Source organism: Gigantopelta aegis, chromosome 9 (genome assembly GCF_016097555.1).
Source record: "Gigantopelta aegis isolate Gae_Host chromosome 9, Gae_host_genome, whole genome shotgun sequence".
NCBI classification, from domain to species: domain Eukaryota; kingdom Metazoa; phylum Mollusca; class Gastropoda; order Neomphalida; family Peltospiridae; genus Gigantopelta; species Gigantopelta aegis.
The window spans coordinates 81,618,269-81,633,342 of NC_054707.1; the positions used below are offsets into that span (position 1 = coordinate 81,618,269).

Genomic DNA, 15,074 nt, shown 5'->3' on the forward strand with positions numbered 1-15,074 from the left:
TATAAACAAGTCATACCCAGGTTCTAGATGTATATAAACAAGTCACACCCAGGTTCTAGATGTATATAAACAAGTCACACCCAGGTTCTAGATGTATATAAACAAGTCATACCCAGGTTCTAGATGTATATAAACAAGTCACACCCAGGTTCTAGATGTATATAAACAAGTCATACCCAGGTTCTAGATGTATATAAACAAGTCATACCCTGGTTCTAGATGTATATAAACAAGTCACCCAGGTTCCCAGGTTCTAGATGTATATAAACAAGTCATACCCAGGTTCTAGATGTATATAAACAAGTCATACCCTGGTTCTAGATGTATATAAACAAGTGTATATAAACAAGTCACCCTAGGTTCTAGATGTATATAAACAAGTCATACCCAGGTTCTAGATGTATATAAACAAGTCATACCCAGGTTCTAGATGTATATAAACAACCCAGTCAGATGTATATAAACAAGTCACACCCTGGTTCTAGATGTATATAAACAAGTCATACCCAGGTTCTAGATGTATATAAACAAGTCATACCCAGGTTCTAGATGTATATAAACAAGTCATACCCAGGTTCTAGATGTATATAAACAAGTCATACCCAGGTTCTAGATGTATATAAACAAGTCATACCCAGGTTCTAGATGTATATAAACAAGTCATACCCAGGTTCTAGATGTATATAAACAAGTCATACCCAGGTTCTAGATGTATATAAACAAGTCAGGTTCTAGATGTATATAAACAAGTCATACCCAGGTTCTAGATGTATATAAACAAGTCAAGTACCCAAGTCATACCCAGGTTCTAGATGTATATAAACAAGTCATACCCAGGTTCTAGATGTATATAAACAAGTCACACCCAGGTTCTAGATGTATATAAACAAGTCATACCCAGGTTCTAGATGTATATAAACAAGTCACACCCAGGTTCTAGATGTATATAAACAAGTCATACCCAGGTTCTAGATGTATATAAACAAGTCATACCCAGGTTCTAGATGTATATAAACAAGTCATACCCAGGTTCTAGATGTATATAAACAAGTCATACCCAGGTTCTAGATGTATATAAACAAGTCATACCCAGGTTCTAGATGTATATAAACAAGTCATACCCAGGTTCTAGATGTATATAAACAAGTCATACCCTGGTTCTAGATGTATATAAACAAGTCATTCTAGATGTATATAAACAAGTCAAGTATACCAGGTTCTAGATTCTAGATGTATATAAACAAGTCATACCCTGGTTCTAGATGTATATAAACAAGTCATACCCAGGTTCTAGATGTATATAAACAAGTCATACCCTGGTTCTAGATGTATATAAACAAGTCATATCCTGGTTCTAGATGTATATAAACATGTCATACCCCTGGTTCTAGATGTATATAAACAAGTCACACCCTGGTTCCATTTTTGTTGAATTTATTGGTGTATAGCAATAATAAATTGTACAAAATAGCATAGTGTAGTAAAGTGATTTTATACTATAGTCCTTCCTAGCCTCCATGGACATTATTTTTTTATTTGACGTAAGAAGAAAAGTAAAAGAGTTTTGGAAATAACAAAAAACTCCACTATTTTTGTGTGCAATTTAGAAAACAATCAGCTCAGAAAGAAGTAACTGGTAGTAAATACCATAGTAAGAAAACAGCATTCTGTGTGGGAAGGACTATAAATCTGTCACTATCTTACATAATAAATTACCTCAAAAAAAAAAAAACCCCACCAATATAAATTTAAAAAAACCTCACCAATATAAATTTTAAAAAAACCCACCAATAAAAAAAAAAAAAAAAACCCACGAATATAAATTTTAAAAACCCCCACCAATATAAATTTTTAAAAACCCCACCAATATAAATTTAAAAAAACCCCCACCAATATAAATTTAAAAAACCCCCACCAATATAAATTTTAAAAAACCCCACCAATATAAATTTAAAAAACACCCACCAATATAAATTAAAAAAAAGCAACCCAACAATATAAATTTAAAAAAACCCCACCAATATAAATTACCCCCCCCCCACCTCCCCACCAATATAGATTTAACAAAACAAAAAAATATTAATTACAGTATTACATTTTCTTATTGCCTCCAGATCAAACAGATAATGTCAAGGTTGAAAAGCCTTAAACTTCTGATAAAAGTTTTTTTTAAAGTGAAACGACTCACTTGGATTTTTTCGTCACGTTCTTTGAGCAGCATCTGCCTGTCGACCAGCTTGATAACTGGAGGCTCCCCTTCATGGTCCTCGAGTCGCACACCCAGGTTCGGGAGAACATTGTCGCGAATATCATCACACATTTTCAGAATACCCGTCGCTAAAAGGTAAAAAAAAATGTAGATCTTAAATAACAGTTAATAAAGTACAGTGAAACCTGTCTAAACCAGACCCTGAGCAAACCGGAATCCTGTCAAAACTGACCAAGTTTCATGGTGCAGAATTTTCTAAATTGTAAAATGCAACCAATCAGAATCCTGTCTAAATCTGATAAGTATTAGGTCGCCGGCATGATCTGGTTTCATGACTGGTATATCAAAGGCTGTGGTATGTACTATCCTGTCTGTGGGATGGTGCATATAAAAGATCCCTTGCTGCTAATCGAAAAGAGTAGCCCATGAAGTGGCAACAGTGGGTTTTCTCTCTCAATATCTGTGTGGTCCTTAACCATATGTCTGATGCCATATAACCATAAATACAATGTGTTGAGTGCATCGTTAAATAAAACATTTCTTTCATGATCCGGTTTAGAAAGGTTTCACTGTACAACCATGGCAATAAATGTTATAATTTTTATAATGATGTTTTTGTATAAGTGTGTTCTGTTGAAAGCGTCCATGTTAGCTCAAGAATTTCATCATCAAATTATTGACATTCTGCGATGAAGAAATCCAAACACAATCAGAATTTTCCATTGTTTGATTACACATTGTTTTTCATTACTTTTATTAGACAAGTGATAACAGAATAGTTGTTGAAAAATATGTGTTGGTGATGGTATCATCATACAAACAAGGTATGAGTCTATAATCAGGGGTAGGTGCAAGAGTATAGATAAATCTAATTGAAATTGTTCTTTGTAGTGTTTTTAGTGGCTTTCCCCCCCCCAAGATGAATATTGCTTAAGCTTTGCTTCTTTTGTATTTTTACTGTAAACATAGGATGGAATATTAAAATTCACAAAGGCAGTGAGTGGTCTTTTAAAATTAAAACCCCCAATAAAACCACATTTGATTTTATTTCTTATTAAGATATTCACCTGAAGAGAAATTGCCATTTTACTTTGGAGAATATAAATATAGTGGATGGATAGTATGACAATGTTTTAAATTATGGCATATCAAAATATGCCTACCCTGTATCATAATATATTATTTAGAAAAACCTATTTTGATGAAGTTTTCTTATATATGTTTAATATTTAAACCTGGAAAGATATTAGTCCCCTCAGTGTATTAAACTTTACTTTCTTTTTTCCCACCATGGAATGAAATTTTTTAATTTGTTTTGTTTAATGACACCACTAGAGCACATTGATTTATTAATCATCAGCTATTAGATGTCAAACATTTGGTCATTTTGACATATAGAGAGGAAAACCACTACAGTTTTCTATTAGTAGCAAGGGATCTTTAATATGCACCATCCCACAGACAGGACAGCACATACCACAGCATGTGATGTACCAGCCATGGTGCACTGGCTGGAACAAGAAATAGCCCAATGGGCCATTCAACAGGAATCAATCCTAGACCGACCGTGCATCAGGCATGCGCTTTACCACTGGGTTATCTCCCATTCCCCACTATGGAATGAGTAATTGAAAGATCCAATCACATCAAAAAGATCATATTTGCTGACTAATAGTGTACTTTTATATACTGCCACCACTCCTCTTAAACTGCCACATTTTAATACTGCATCAAGGGCCACTGAACTCTGCTATAAATCTACCCACCTTTCTGCTCCTTAGCACTCTGTCTAACATTCTCCCGGAAGTCAGCAAGCACTTTCAAATATGGAATCACTGTTTCTTCAAGCTAAATGACAAACGACAAAGAAAGATATTTAAATGACTGACAAAAAAGGTATGAATTTTGTTTTGTTTAAATAATGATAAAGTATCGGATACAATTGGTTTTATGAAATTCTATCATGCAAATATATCCAGTAAAAAAAATGGATACATTATACCACACAAACAAGGTCTGTTTCTTATTTTTCTTTCTTCTTTTGTTCTTTTATGTCAAAATTAAATAAAAATAAAAAACAATATATTATTAGGATTGAAAATTTTAACAACAAAAATTGTTGCAGTGATTTTCACAAGTGGCAGAATTAAACATGTAGGTGAATCAAAACATTATCAAATTTAAAAAGAAAAAAAGGTGAAGCTGCAGGAAAATAAATATAATTAACTCACATCACTAGACTGAGCATCTCCATGTGGAAAACCAATAGACTGGTCTCCAGATATAGCTCCAAATACCTAAATAAAGTGAAACGCTTTTTAAAATCTTCAGCTATCTATTGAGCTAGATACTCTTTTAAAGCAATAATAAAAAGTGTAAATAATAAATTTATTAACTAGTTTTAAACATTGGTAAAAATATTATTATTTTATATTAGAAATAACATCTAATTATTATAAATAACCGTGAACTACTGAGTTAACAAAATGTGTTCATTATCACAATAAACCTTATACAACTGAGTCTATTTACTTTTACAGTTTGGCTCAATCAACAGTCTTTACAAAATGTTTTCATTATAAAGAATATCTAGTTATTATAGCTGACCTCAAACAATGGGAAAGAAAGAAAGAAATGTTTTATTTAACGACGCACTCAACACATTTTATTTACACTTATATAGTGTCAGTCAAACAATGGAGATTATAAAATATATTTTCATTATGAAAAAGAACCTGGGCATTACAACAAACCTTAAACAACTGAGTCACATAGGATGCGATATTGTAAAGAAGCTTCTGATTGGGTCGTCTCTTCTCTGCCTTGGCTTTAGCAACATAGCTGTTGCTAGCGGTTACCAGTTCCCGTATGTGATCCAGTGTTGTTCTTGTGTCTACAGAATCTACAACAGAAAATGAATCATCTCAAACATAAAATAATATATGGGACACTCTGTGTAGAAGAAGGAATGCGCTAATATATGGGGCACTCTGTGTAGAAGAAGGTATCCGCTAATATATGGGGCACTGTCCTATCTGCCACATTGGCTACTCTTCATTAGCAGGAAGGGCTCTTTTATAAACAGTATATATCACAGATAGGTGAGACTGAAAAATAATAATATTTAAAAGAACAAACATTCTGAGAGGACTGCTAAGGCAATACCTGTCCCCTAGTGGGCCGAACAGATGTTCATATCTCCTAAATTCAAGGGCCATAAATCTGTGAAAAATGGGTATATTGCCATGAAGGTCAAACTTGGTCTGTAACAGAACATGATAAAGCTATACACAAACGTTCAACTCAATATCTTGATGCACTGCAAAAAACAGTCCGGAAAATAAAATGTTTAATCTTCTAAGTTCAAGAGCTATAACTCTGTCAAAAATGGATAAATAGCCATGAAACTTGATCTGTAATTAGAATTAGAAATGTTTTATTTAACGATGCACTCAACACATTTTATTTACGGTTATATGGCGTCCGACATACGGTTACGGTCCTCACAAATATTAAGAGGAAACCCGCTGTTGCCACTTCATGGACTACTCTTTTGGATTAGCAGCAAGGGATCTTTATATGCACCATCCCACAGACAGGATGGCACATACCACAGCCTTTGATATACCAGTCGTGGTGCACTGGCTGGAACGAGCGATCTGTAATAATACATGATAAAGCTGTACACAAAATTTGAGCTTAATATTTGAGGCACTGTGAAAGAAACCCCAGGAAAACTGTGTGGACAGATGGACAGACAGACAGACAGAAAGACAGACAGAAGGACATAGATAAAACCTATAGTCCACTCCAGTTGGAATGGTGGGAGACTAACAATGAAAGACAGTGTAAAGTAAAATATGTGAATCAACATCATACCACAGAGAGCTTCGTAGACTGCCTGTCGCTTGTCCAGATATCTGAGGGGAAAAAAAAGAAAAAAAAACCCAGGTCAGTAATGATAAATCTCAATATTTTTTAAACAGTTACTAATTTAACATGTCTGAGATGGCTTCATAGTGGTTTTTTATGACTACATCCACAGGGTGAAAGTCGGGGGGTAATTGAATGCCCCTCATGCCACCCACAACCAAGTGCTCTTTTAGTTAAAAACCCCAACCCTGTTTAGCTGGAGAAAACCGTATGTTACATTCCTTGATTCTTTGTTAACTGTCAAGTTAATGGTAAAAAGGCTGCATGAAGTGAACCTATTTTACACTGCCTAATAATCAGGGTTAACTGCTTTACACAAACCAGCACAATTAAAACCAAGTCAGTTATGTTTTTATTGTGTCTTACTTTTCATTCAAGCTGGTCTTAACATTCATAAAAAAACACGTAGTCTAATATATTACATAAGCTGGTATATTTAAAATGAAGTTATGTTTCTATTGAAGTGAGGTTTACTTTTCATTCAAGCCATTTTCAACATTCATCTAACTGTCAAAACATATAGTTTAATATATTAAAAAAGCCGGCACATTTAAAATGAAGTCAGTTATGTTTCTATGGAAGTGAGTTTTACTTTTCATTCAAGCTGGTTTCAGCATCCGTCCACTTCTCAAAAGCAGCAACCCCGTGACTTGCAGACTTCCTCATGATGTCTTTCACCGTCAAGAAGAATTCCTGCAACACAATACACAGACTCTAGTTTAGTGACGTTTTACTACCATGGTGTGATTGTGTATGAAATAAGAAATGTTTGTTTAATATCACCTCAGCACATTTGAAAACTACAGCTAGATAGTAACGAGAACATATTTACTGCTCTTGCATGAAATTTAGAGGAACATGCATTTTGCTTCAGAACAGTTTAAAATGTGATTTTTTAAAGTAAGTACATCAACTAACCACTGAGAAGTAGCACATGAATATGTAAATAGACTTGGGGAACCCCTCAAATTTCCAACACGTTAATGTTAGTGTTAAGAGTTTTGATTAGCCAAACAAATTTCTCGATATATGCATATCGAATTAGAATACATTTTTATATATCTAGATTAACAATTGCAGCTAAAGTGTTAAACAAATGTGACATATCACAAGAAAAAACAATTAATAGACATTATCAATTCTAAATGGTTAAACAGTAAAAAATACTGGAGGTTGCAGCTCTAATATATCCAAGCACAAAAACACAGATAAGATCAAAACTTCAGACTATTTGGTAAATGTTAGAAATGTTTTCGTGAGACCCCAATTTAAATCTCATTATAAGATATACTCAGCAGTAGAACACTGACCTGCAGCATGATGGGATGATTCTGGACTGATCCCTATTAGGGAACTCACCGGGTTATCTTCCTATTCTAACCAGTCTCAATATCTAAGATATACTCAACAGTAGAACACTGACCTGCAGCATGATGGGATGATTCTGGACTGATCCCTATTAGGGAACTCACCGGGTTATCTTCCTATTCTAACCAGTCTCAATATCTAAGCTTTAATTAACAGAGATGATGATAGTGGGTTATGAAAACCCCCCTGAAAAACTCATAATTTATTATTGGTGGTTGTGTACTGAGACTAGCCCTTATTCACAATGTGGGCGGGATGCAGCTCAGTGGGAAAACACTCACTTGATGCATGGTCGGTCTGGGATCGATCCCTGTCGGTGGGCCCACTGGGCTATTTCTTACTCTAGCCAATGCACCACAACTGGTATATCAAAGGCTGTGGTATGTGCTATCCTGTCTGTGGGATGGTGCATACAAAAGATCCCTTGTTACTAATGGAAAAATGTAGCAGGTTTCCTCTCCATGACTGTGTCAAAATGACCATATGTTTGACATCCAATAGCCGATGATTAATCAAGCAATGTGCTCTAGTGGTGTTGTTAAACAAAACAAACTTCTTCATTCAGAATGTATGCAAAGTATCAGCCAAAACCATATCATAAGTTTTGTATGGAGAATATAGAAAATGTTGGACAAACAGCGGAAAACCCGGAAACATTGTATGGAGAATATAGAAAATGTTGGACAAACAGCGGAAAACCCGGAAACATTGTATGGAACCTGGAAACATTGTATGGAGAATATAGAAAATGTAGGAATAAACAGCAGAAAACGTAGAAACATTGTATGGTGAATATAGAAAATGAAAACCAGAAAACACTGTACAGACAATTAAAAGTCTATAATTCCGAATAAATCTGGAAAACTGTCAACTCTGAATTTACAAAATTGCACTGACTCACATTCATGTGTTTCTCGTACTGTATAGCGATATCCATGGTGTTGCCGCTGTAGTCGAGCGTGTCCTTCCAGGAGTGCAGCAGGTACAGGAAGCGGATCTGCCGGGCCGAGTACGACGCCAGCGCGTCCTTGATTGTCACAAAGTTCTTGAGAGATTTCGACATCTTGCAGCCCTCAATGGTCAGGTGACCAGAATGGAGGAAGTATCTCACCCAGCTGTCATGGCCAAAATATGCCTGTGATAAAAATGTTTTAATTAAACAGTGACAACTTAAAAATGAAAGGAAATTGTTATATTGTTTGTCATGTAAGGACATTTTAAACTATGGCTATTTGAAGTCTAATACAGGATTATCTTGACTTCAGGTCACTTTTTTACTGGCCTCGGTGGCATCGTGGTTAGGCCATTGGTCTACAGGCTGGTAGGTACTGGGTTCGGATCCCAGTCGAAGCATGGGATTTTTAATCCAGATACCAACTCCAAACCCTGAGTAAGTGCTCCGCAAGGCTCAATGGGTAGGTGTAAACCACTTGCACTGACCAGTGATCCATAACTGGTTCAACAAAGGCCATGGTTTGTGCTATCCTGCCCGTGGGAAGCGCAAATAAAAGATCCCTTGCTGCCTGTTGTAAAAGAGTAACCTATGTGGCGACAGCGGGTTTCCTTTAAAAAACAGTGTCAGAATGACCACATGTTTGATGTCCAATAGCCGATGATAAGATAAAAAATCAATGTGCTCTAGTGGCATCATTAAATAAAACAAATTTTACTTTCAGGTCACTTTAAATTGTATTTGAAGTGTAACATAGGGTTATCTTGACTTCAGATCGTTTTAAATTCTATTTGAAGTCTAACATAGAGTAGGGTTATCTTGACTTCAGGACACAAAGTCTCCGAGACACTATGGCTATTTGAAGTTTAATACACGATTATCTTGACTTCAGGTCACAGAGACTTTTGACGATACATCTTAAGAGAAAGTCTGAGAAACAAGGTCTCCAAGACATTGTAGATGTATCGTGGCCTAAACAGAGGCTTATCTTAAGGTCTCCAAGACATTGTAGATGTATCGTGGCCTAAACAGAGGCTTATCTTAAGGTCTCCAAGACATTGTAGATGTATCGTGGCCTAAACAGAGGCTTATCTTAAGGTCTCAAAGACATTGTAGATGTATCGTGGCCTAAACAGAGGCTTATCTTAAGGTCTCAAAGACATTGTAGATGTATCGTGGCCTAAACAGAGGCTTATCTTAAGGTCTCCAAGACATTGTAGATGTATCGTGGCCTTAACAGAGGCTTATTTTAAGGTCTCCAAGAATTGTAGATGTATCGTGGCCTAAACAGAGGCTTATCTTAAGGTCTCCAAGACATTGTAGATGTATCGTGGCCTAAACAGAGGCTTATCTTAAGGTCTCCAAGACATTGTAGATGTATCGTGGCCTTAACAGAGGCTTATCTTAACTCCATTTGATGTCTAACACAAGATTATTTTGAAACTTGGTCTAGAGAATAAAGATGAAACCTGCAAATACCACACAGGCTACACCTACTAAAAAGGAGCAAGGGATCTTTTGTATGCATTCTATTATACAGAGGACAGGCTCTACCATAGTCTTAATGATATGATGGCTGTGGAGAACTATTTAGAATGGAACAATATCTAGGTCAACCAAGAACAATCAATTCTACAATCCATCACAATGCAGACAATCAGCGACATGTATATCCTAACCTAACTTATAATATATTGTTGTGGTTTTTTTGCAGAAGATCCTAAGTACATGTAATAATAATATTAGGATTACCTCTGACTGGGCAAGTTCATTGTCGTGATGGGGAAACTTGAGGTCATAACCCCCTGTGTGTATGTCCATGGATTCACCCGTTATGCAGCTGGCCATTACAGAGCACTCAATATGCCAGCCTGGTCTACCCTGGAAAGAAAACAAAACAAGTGAGCAAGTGAGTAATTAGGTGAGTATTTGAGTGGGTAAATAAATCAACAACCTGATGAATTAACTGACCACATTCAAAATAATATATTGGTACAAGACAGAGTCCAAGGGACAGTTTCACAAAGATATGACATCAATAAAAGTCAATGCAGAGTAACAAACACTAGCTGCTTGAGCAGTACAGATTAGACCTGCAAACTATCATCCATTCCACATCAGACTCAAGATATAGTTTGTTTTTGTTCATTGACACCACTAGAGCACAATTATTTATAGATCATTAGATCTTGGATGTCACAAACATCTGATAATTCTGACATTTAGTTTTAAAGAAAAACCCGCTACATTTTTCCATTAGAGATTCAAACATATCTAAATAAGCTTCAGGCATTCACCCCCATTTTATTTTTATAAGACATCAACCTTCTCTTCACCATTTAAACTGAACTGTCAGAATTTAAAAAGAGTTGTTTTTTATTTTATTTTGTCATATACATGTAATTATAATGAAATTAGTAAAATAAAAAGCCCATTGAAATCAAAGTCATGGTGAATTAATTAACACTTAGTGGTCTCTTTCTGGCAAACAACACAATAAACACATTTATGATCCTATAACAAAAAAAAATTATATAAAAAAAAAAAAAAAAAAAAAAAAACTTACTTTCCCCCATGGGGAGTCCCAGGACGGTTCTCCTGGCTTGGACGCTTTCCACACGGCGAAATCGTTGACACTTTTCTTTTCTCCAAGTCGTTCTTCTGACACACTGAGTTCACCTGTACAGAAAACAAAACACAATTATAGTATTTCACACAGTTATACATTTGAAATGAAGAAGCATTAGAGAAAATGAAACAAAATTCCAAACAGGAAGGAAGGAAATTGTTTATTTAACAACTTAACACATTTTAAATTCCATACAGAACAATAAAAAACAATTCAGGTGAAAAGGAATGTTAAAAATCGAACACAATCACTATGTTCTTAAGGAACCAAGAAACCATTTTTACTATAAGATGTACATTTGGAATTAAACAAAATCACTAATTCAGTAAGAGTCTAACTAACAGAGAGGCATTGCAGCTGTCACCCAGTATATTAACTCAGTATGGACAAGTGTTTTTTATATCCTGAACCTGTTCTTATTTATATTTTTCCAGACTCAAGACATTACCAAAGTCTCCACAGAATTAGTCTCCCTATTAAAGACTGTAGCCATTGGACATGAGGCTGGTAGGTACTGGGTTCACCTCCCGGTACCGGCTCCCACCCAGAGAGAGTTTTAACGACTCAGTGGGTAGGTGTAAGACCACTACACTGACTTCTCTCTCACTAACTAACCATTAACCCACTGGCCTGGCCAGACAGTTCACATATGTAAAGTGTATGCCCAGGACAGTGTACTTGAACTTGAGTTGGCTATAAGCATGAAAATAATTATGAATAGATGGATGGATGGATGGATGGATGGATGGATGGACGGACGGACGGACGGACGGACGGACGGACGGACGGATGGATGGATGGATGGATGGATGAATGGATGGATGGATGAATGGACGGACGGACTAACCTTCTCCTTCAGCCAGTGCCTTGTTATCTCCGTATGCCTCGGGGACCAGCTTGGCATAATGGTGGTCGTCTTTCTGGTCAAAGGTTGTCGTGTTGAAATACACAGATCCACCAGACTCGTACCTGGGTGAACATCATTACAGATACACAATTAGTTAGACACATGTGAAAGGAAAGGAAAATAACAACACTAAACACTGTTTTTTAATCCCTGAGAATTTGGTTTTAAATATATGGTTATTTTTCAACACTTAGTCTATTGTAGTGCAAATCAAAATCCACTTCTACCAACTTTTATTTATTTATTTCAACTTATTTTTGTGCTTATATCCAATTAAGATTCAAGCACGCTGTCCTGGGTACACACCTCAGCTATCTGGGCTGTCTGTCCAGGACAGTGGATTAGTTGTTAATTGTTAGTGGTTAGTGAGAGAGAAGACGGTGTAGTGGTCTTACACCTACCCATTGAGTTGTTAAAAACTCGTTTTGGGTGGGAGCTGGTACCGGCTGCAAACCCTGTACCTACCAGCCGTATGTCCAATGGCTTAACCACGATGCCACCAAGGCCGGTTCTACCAACTAGCAGCAAGGGGTCTTTTATATGTACTCAGGGCCATACCCACTGCAGGAGGCAAGGGGACAGGTACTACCCCAGATGGCTGTTGCTTCTAGAAACCATGTTTCCTCAGCTGACTCTCTCTACCACTGAACTATTTGAGTGAAAAGTGAAGACCTACACCGATCAGGGTTGAATACCGACTGCACTCAGTGGACAACCAGCACCCCATGACTGATACACAGTACATTAAACACCATGCTATATACTTTTCTACACATGAGAAAATTCATATACAATGTTATTGTTTTGAGTGGTAGCAGCAGGTCTGTCTCTCTCTCCCTCCTTTTCACGCTCTCCCTCCCTCCTTCTCTTTATCGTTCCCTCCCTCCTTCTCTTTATCGTTCCCTCCCTCCTCTCTGTCCTTGCCTCCCTCCTTCTCTTCATTCTCTCTCTCTCTCTCTCTCTCTCTCTCTTTCCTTCCTTTCTATCTCTCCTTCCCTCCTCTCTTTCCTTCCTTCTTTCTCTCTCTCTCTCACCCTGTCTCTTGTGTCATTATAACCTTTTGTTAGACACCAAATAGCTTTGCTAAAAATATGCAGACAACTTTAAACAGATATTTCCTTTCTGTTCTTTATCAAGAAATTAACACTAGTATTATGATACACACAGCTGTACGGTAGTTGTCTAACGTCTTCTAAAATAATTTTTCTTCCTGCTGTGAACAGCAATAATATCCGTCTGGACACCAGCATCTTCATGTAACCTGAGAGTAACTCATTCATGATGTTATTTTAATAGGAAAGGAAATGAAGGTTTCTTTAACAGCACCTGAGTACATTTTAAACTATGGCTATTTGCAAGTAAAAGAAAAGTACTAACTCATTAACAGCACCTGGGTACATTTTAAATTACAGCTATTTGGTGTCTAACATGTGGTTATTTCAATATTTGGTTGTGAGAAAGAGAGGAAATATGTTACCACCATATGGGCTACTTCTACTGTTTGTTTCTTTTGTTTAGTGACACCACTAGAGCCACCGGCAGGATAGCACATACCATGGCCTTTGATATACCAGTCGTGGTGCACTGGCTGGAATAAGAAATAATACTTCTACTGATAAAGCAGCACAAGGGATCTGTTATATGCGCTGTCACATAGACAGGACAGTACATACCACTGTCACTGGTTGAGCTCGTAACCTATCTTCAACTCATCACACCTCTGGTGAGTATTCTTTAGGCATGTAGGAAGCTATTTGGAGGGGTTGGAATACACAGTTTCTAGTGGGGGGAGGGGTACACAAGCCATATTTTTATCTTTATTTATATGAAGTAGGAAAACCCCCTTACATTGTTCATCCTCAAGTGGTAGGCACAGTAGCCCTTCTCTCCTGTGTTAGCTACATTTTGCCACCTTTTAATAATGATGCATTCTGTAAAATACTTTAATTTCACGGTAACAAATTTTCACAATTTAATGAAAATGAGTTAGTTTACGAGCATTTATTTTTGCGAATCCCCCATCTCTTCACCAGTGAAAAAAAATGAAGTACCAGTATTGATGTTTATTGTTTACAAAATACCATAAATTTATGAAAAGATGCTTAGGCTAACCTGTGCACTTTTTCGTAATCCTCAAAAATGTTATAAAAAAAATGAATCCGCAAACAAAACAATTTGAATGCTAGCTCAAGTTTGATTTAAACAATACTTATTACTGTGAAAATACTTGTTTAATATGGTTTGTGATTGACCATCAGGTAAAATATTTAATGTGAAGACTTAATATGTACTACTACGTAACAAGTATACTGTTGCTGTACAAGCCCAACCCGGATTTGTTTCACTTCTCCATTTTAATATACTGTGATGTTTACTTCCGGTTTTTAAACATGTGTTGCTTTCATCACCAGCACTTGTGAAAAAATCCCATACAAAATGTAGTATTGTTTATTATCTTATATACTGGGTTTTTTAAATTTTATTTAAAGTTTTAAGTGTTGTATTGTTACTACTAGTCCTGTGCAGCGTAAACTAACAATGTTTCGGCCCAGTCTGACTGAACGAGACTGCAGGTTTTTTCTTTCTTTTTAAATGTCCAATTTTCGTCAGCCTTTATTTTCACAAATTTTATTAAAACGCGAAAAGCACAAAAATAAATTCCACGCAAAAATAGAGTATTTTACCGTAACAAATGAATGATGGTGAACGAGAATAGACAGGATGAACATTATGGAATCATTATTAACAGGTGTACTTACGTGAAACCATTATTAACAGGTGTACTTACGTGAAACCATTATTAACAGGTGTACTTACGTGAAACCATTATTAACAGGTGTACTTACGCGAAACCATTATTAACAGGTGTACTTACGCGAAACCATTATTAACAGGTGTACTTACGCGAAACCATTATTAACAGGTGTACTTACGCGAAACCATTATTAACAGGTGTACTTACGCGAAACCATTATTAACAGGTGTACTTACGCGAAACCATTATTAACAGGTGTACTTACGCGAAACCATTATTAACAGGTGTACTTACGCGAAACCATTATTAACAGGTGTACTT

The 15,074-nt window shown here is 36.3% G+C and overlaps 1 protein-coding gene across 1 annotated transcript in view; it reads right to left on the bottom strand.

The window, feature by feature from the left end:
- Positions 1–15,074, bottom strand: part of LOC121381786 (cysteine--tRNA ligase, cytoplasmic-like) — a 270,786-nt gene that overhangs the window by 9,778 nt on the left and 245,934 nt on the right. Inside the window, exons 9-18 of the mRNA XM_041511141.1 lie at positions 11,939–12,060; positions 11,029–11,141; positions 10,215–10,343; positions 8,412–8,645; positions 6,735–6,835; positions 6,089–6,129; positions 4,963–5,111; positions 4,441–4,506; positions 3,976–4,057; positions 2,189–2,337 (exon numbers count right to left, since the gene is read on the bottom strand). Coding sequence (XP_041367075.1) covers positions 2,189–2,337; positions 3,976–4,057; positions 4,441–4,506; positions 4,963–5,111; positions 6,089–6,129; positions 6,735–6,835; positions 8,412–8,645; positions 10,215–10,343; positions 11,029–11,141; positions 11,939–12,060 — 1,186 coding nt within the window. The remainder of the gene's footprint in view (positions 1–2,188; positions 2,338–3,975; positions 4,058–4,440; positions 4,507–4,962; positions 5,112–6,088; positions 6,130–6,734; positions 6,836–8,411; positions 8,646–10,214; positions 10,344–11,028; positions 11,142–11,938; positions 12,061–15,074) is intronic.